General features: G+C 44.1%; 2 protein-coding genes across 2 annotated transcripts; both read right to left on the bottom strand.

The window, feature by feature from the left end:
* Nucleotides 1-984: 984 nt before the first annotated feature.
* Nucleotides 985-3,297, bottom strand: LOC149142933 (uncharacterized). The gene is made up of 2 exons (XM_089451628.1): nt 2,713-3,297; nt 985-2,376 (listed from the first exon to the last, which is right to left on the bottom strand). Exons 1-2 carry the CDS (start codon nt 3,295-3,297, stop codon nt 985-987), a joined length of 1,977 nt encoding a protein of 658 aa, XP_089307754.1.
* Nucleotides 3,298-4,008: 711 nt separating this feature from the next.
* LOC149142932 (uncharacterized) lies at nt 4,009-5,097 on the bottom strand. Its single transcript, XM_089451627.1, has one exon. It carries the CDS (start codon nt 5,095-5,097, stop codon nt 4,009-4,011), a length of 1,089 nt encoding a protein of 362 aa, XP_089307753.1.
* Between the last annotated feature and the right edge of the window lie 341 nt (nt 5,098-5,438).

Below are 5,438 nucleotides of genomic sequence, written 5' to 3'. Positions count from 1 at the left end.
ATGGCATTTTTTGGTAAGCATAAGTTCCCCATTTGGTTCTGAAAGTAGTCTTAAGCCTATCATCTACGTGGACCATGATTTGATTTTATCCTGAAAACCCATCTAGGAAAGACATAAGTTATGAACTTGTAACTGATTGCAAAATTTGTTCCATAGTAGGCAATGGGAAATTATCCTTTTGAATAGCTTTATTGAGGTTTCTAAAATCTATACAAATTTGGATATCACTATTTTTCTTCCTAACATGCACTAAGTTGGAAACCCACTTTGAATGCCTAACATGAAAAAAGAATTTTGCCTTAAGGAGTTTATTCAATTCCATTCCGATTTGACTTTCTAAGTTTGAATGAATTTTCCTTAATTTTTGTTGGACAAGTTTATCATTAGATGTCATCAGAATTGTGTGTTGAATGATGGAAGTGTCAAATGTTTTGAGATATTTGTAATTCCAAGCAAAAATATCATTATATGTCTTTAACAAAAGGATGAAGGATAATCCTTCGTCAGATGAGAGACCAAGTCCTAAGTTAATGTTTTGAGGTTTAAGATCTGTCCCAAGGTTTATTAATTCAAATCTTAAAGTCGAACTTTGAAGTTTTTAATTAGTAAATTTTTTGAAATTGTCTTTTAAATTAAATTGATCCTCAAGTTTAACTAGAGATTTTGGTATGGAAATATCGTTGATTTTCTTTTTTAATTGATTTCCCTATTCATCTTCATCAATTTTTTTTTTCCACTGGAAAAATCAGTAATTTTCATTAAGTTTAGAAAATTACATATAGTTGATGCCTTTGGCATTGCTGTGATGTTCATACAAAATTCACCTCGCAGGGTGTTATATCAGAGCATATTACAAAAAAGAGCTAGATACATGCATATGTCTGGCTGTTTTAGCCTGTTCGAGATCGCATAGGATCCATTTGCACACAAAATATAACCATAGTTATGTACATTCCATCATGACAAAAAATACTATCATTACTGTCAGCTATCGGGACTGTTGTCCCGCTGTTCTCTCTGGTCTATGTATGGCCTATGATAAAACCTGTGTTCTTCAGTCCCTTTCTGCTCCACAATTAGCCATTCGCCTCTGGGTAGTATCGAGGCCTCTTTGGATAATTTGTCAGCCTCGCTATTATGTTCTCTGTAAATGTGTAAATAAGAGAAATGATTAAATGCTGCTTTGAGAGTGAGAGCATCATATAATATAGTGCTGAGAGTGTGTGTTTGACATGTAGAGACATTATTGATCCAGTTTACAACCAACATTGAATCCCCAAATATGTTAAGATTTGTATGCTGGTGTGTTAAAGCGAAATGGAATAGGTTTCGAATGGCAGAGAGCTCAACAAAATTATTAGATCCTCTGCCAAATCCCATTTTTACGAGGTATATGTGGTGTTCGTTTATATGCAGTACGAATCCACCTCCACAACCCGTTTGATTTGCTGCCCCATCGAAAAAGGCCCACGGGGTCGATTTGTCAATAGTGGGCAGTGCCTGTATCGACCTGGTTCGAGGGGGGGGAGGGTCGGGTAATTCTTGATACGCGGCGATGATGGTAGCTTCTGTCTGGGGCCAACATACAGCTTGGTCCTCGAATATGACACGATTCCGCGCTAACCAAGTATACCAAGATGCCACGAGGGGAAGGTTTAAGAGTTTGGAGCCCGGGTGGCTGTGCGTCCATGCTGTCCATGCACCCGAGAGATCTTCACCCTTCCAATTCCCCGCTATGCCCAATTGTGTGCATATGTTGTTCCATAGAGTGTGTACAGCTGGGCAATGGAGAAAGATGTGATCCGTGGTCTCAGATGCCGCCTTGCAAAATGAACACCAAGAGGGGCCGTAGATGGATCTGCGAGTAAGATGTTTGCCCGTGGGGACGATGCCCTTGAGGGCACACCAGAAAAATAATCTGGAGCGAGGTGGAGCCTTTAACTTCCAAATGACATGCCACCATGAAGGTATTGGATCAGGTATTCTGTGAGTGATGAGTGCTCTGTATCCAAACTTTGGTGCGTATAAACCATGATCCGCCTTACACCAAATGAGTTCGTCAGGTCCTTGTTTGATGCGGATATGGGATTCAGTTAATGCCATAATATAGTCACTCCATTCCTGATGCCATTGCGGGGGGAGATCGAGTTGCTGGGCCGATTTCCAAGCTTGGGAAAATATGTCTGTGCGCAGATGATCGACGATATGGGCAAAATTCCGAATGTCTCGATTATGTAGGTGAGTAATGAGGTCACGATTGAGTATGTGTCTGCCCCCACTGTTGATCCACGAATCCAGGCCAATCCTGCCCGACGAACCATCATTAATTCTCCATGCAAGATTATCTCGGATGAGGGGAAGGGAATGAATCAGGGCCTTCCAGATTGATGAGCAACCCTTCGATGACTAGGATGGTAATCTAGCCCAATCCATGATATTCTAGGGCCAGATGTATTTGTGATAGGATACATGAACCCATAGGTTTTGACTGGTTAATAGGGTCCAACCCATCTTAGCAGCAAGAGCCATAACGAAGTCAGGAAGGTCTTTGAGACCCCATCCACCCCATTTTTTGGGCAAAGATATTTTCTTCCAGCTAATCCAAGAAAATATTCTTTTATCCTAATTCCCATTCCAGAGGTATCAGTTGCACAGCTGCTGAAGTCGTCCAAGGATATTCCTCGGTATCCACGCAAGTGCCATCCAAAATACCAGGGTAGCCTCTAAAACAGATTTAATGAGCACCAATCTGCCAGCCCTAGAGAGGAATCTGAAGCTCCAGCCTGAGAGTCTTTTTTCCAATTTGGCAACCAACCAGACCCAATCAGCTATTCTTTGGCAAGTAGGCTTCAGTTTGAACCCCAGATATTTGAGACCTCTATCTAGTGGGAGAGCATTGTAGGGGAATACCTGATGGGCTAGCCTGGATTCCTGTACTGAAGTACGAGTGCAAGTGATGGTTGATTTCAACTGATTTGGTAGCATACCTGTAGCAGCAGAGAAAAGATGTAGGATCTTTGAGAAAGTCCGAGTGTCTCGAACACTACCATCAAGTAGAATGAGAACATCGTCCACGAAGAGCAGATGAGTGAGGGCGCATAGGTCGGATATGCGGAGGCCTCGAACATCTCTAGCTCTCTTTGCAGAGTCCATGAGGCGGCTAAGTCCTTCCATGACCAGAAGGAAGAGCAGGGGAGATAGGGGGCAACCCTGTCTCAGCCCTCTTTCGGAATGAAAAAAGGGGGAGGCCGAGCCATTAATGAGGATGCTGAAGGTAGGGGAGGATATACATGCCATGATCCATGAGATGTAGGCATGAGGAAATCCCAGGTGGATAAGGATCATTTTAATATAGAGCCAGCTGACCCGGTCGAAGGCTTTTGAGAGGTCAATTTTGAGGAGGATGGCTTTAAGATGCCTAGACCATATGGAGTGTATAGCTTCTTGGGCTAGACCTATGGCGTAATGTATCTACCTAGATTCAAGGAAAGTGAATTGTTGCGGGGAAATGGATCTGGAGAGGATAGGTCTAAGTCGATTTGCAATGGTCTTAGAGATAATTTTATAGAGGCAATTGCACAAGGAGATAGGCCTGTAATCATCGAAGGATTCAGGGGAGTCAGATTTAGGGATAAGAGCAATGAAAGTAGAATTGATGGCATGATAGATGGATCCCGAAGTCCTGCTCTCCTCGACCACGCCCAGCAGATCCTGTCCCAGGACCTCATAGAAGGCTAAATAAAATTCAATGGTCCATCCATCCGGGCCAGGGCTCTTGTCTTTTTTGAACCATTTCAGCACTCCTTCCAGCTCCTCTGCCGAGACCGGATCATTTAGAGCCTCCACATCTTCTTCCTCCACAAATCTCGGGAAGTGATTTGCCACATTAATGATATCAGGTAGATTTACTTCACGGGGACACTTGTAAAGTTCCCTGAAATGATTGGTGCCCAGATGAGCGAGCTTGTTAAAAGTACCTGCGATATCACCATCCGGGGTAGGGAGCTTCTAGATATTATTTGATACTTTCCTGCTCTTGGCAAAACTATGAAAGAACTTCGAGTTTTGATCACCAGCCTGAATCCATAATGCCCTACTTCTCAGTCTAATGGATTCCTCTCTCTCTTTGAGGATCTTTGCTTTTTGATTCTCCAAATCAATCAGCCTGCATTTGTCTGCTACTGTTATGAACCCCAGCCCCCTATCGTCAGTGAGAGAGCATAATTCAGCTTCAATATGGGTAAGCTGAGCAATGTCTCGGGCCTGTTTCTCCTTTGCCCATACAATAGATATATGTTTAATTTCGGAGAGATTCCTGCAGAACCCTTTAGCAAGAGATTCTGTGTCATTGATAGGGTGTGAGGACCAGTAGTCCGAAATCATCTTGACGTATGATGGATCCTTTAGCCAGGTATGATTAAATTTGAAAGGTGCCTTGGGCTTTCTGAAAGGGCCCTGAATCTCCATGTATATTGGAGAGTGATCCGACAAACTCCCCGAGCCAACCCATTGTTTGTAGTGTTGCAAACGCTGAAGGAGTGTTTCCTTCATAAGGAATCTGTCAAGTCTGCGGGCAAGTGCAGCCTCCCCTACCCACCTGTTCCTCCATGTGGGTAGAATTCTCTGCATGGGTATATCCATAAAATTAGTTTGCTCAAGCAGGTTGGTCATGTAGTCGGTAATGGGGTCAAATTGAGCTGTCGAGCCCCATGACTCCCTGAATCCCAGAGAGAAATTAAGGTCTCCTCCAATAACAACCTGGTCTTCATTTATCATAGTGAGATGTAGAAGATGTTGCCAGAACGATTCTCTCTGGGTGCAGGGGGCATAAACATTGACAATTCGAAGATTCATACCAAGTTCAGCAGAGTAAATATCAAGCCCTAAAAAACCCGATCCTCCCCAAGTCGAGTCCACCTTAATGGAACGAGGGTTGATACCAATGGCTAGACCCCCAGATCGGCCTACGGCATCAATGGTAGAGAAGATCCAGCCAGGGGTCAAAGCTTGCATGGCTCGAGTAATCTGATCTGCAGAACAGAGGGTCTCTTGGAGCATGATGATATCGATAAGCTCTGATTCAATGAGCTGCTTCATGGCTAGTTTCTTGGAGGAACTAGCCAATCCTCTGCAGTTAAAGGAAAGGCACTTCATGGGGGAACACCTCTCGGGGTGTGTCCCGCTCTAAGGACCCCGTCAATGGTCGATTGCCGGCCCGATACAACCTCTGCCCTGGCTTGTTTAATAGCCTTTGAGAGATGGGATTTTCTTCCTCTGGTGTTCATGGAACCCCCCTCAGGTACCGCAATGCCCAGACCCGAATGTCTGATAGGAGGCTCTTTGGCTAGAGTCTTGGACCGGAGAAAATATGAGTGGGGTGGGGAGGGATCTGAGGGGGACAGGGAGGGCTAGCCACGGGGGAGGAGGTGGATATGATG

This window comes from Pinus tabuliformis, chromosome X, assembly GCF_031772625.1.
Source record: "Pinus tabuliformis cultivar Carrire ecotype Pingquan chromosome X, CPIR1, whole genome shotgun sequence".
Classification (NCBI taxonomy): Eukaryota; Viridiplantae; Streptophyta; class Pinopsida; order Pinales; family Pinaceae; genus Pinus; species Pinus tabuliformis.
This window is presented reverse-complemented; position numbering and strand designations above follow the sequence as displayed.

Excerpts from the sequence above, each read along its gene's own strand:
- LOC149142933 (XM_089451628.1), bottom strand. The coding sequence starts at position 3,297 with ATGGCATGTATATCCTCCCCTACCTTCAGCATCCTCATTAATGGCTCG. Across the intron at positions 2,377-2,712 it reads CTGTTTTAGAGGCTACCCTG|GCCCTGATTCATTCCCTTCC; the intron begins GTATTTTGGATG and ends TCAATCTGGAAG.
- LOC149142932 (XM_089451627.1), bottom strand. The coding sequence starts at position 5,097 with ATGAAGCAGCTCATTGAATCAGAGCTTATCGATATCATCATGCTCCAA.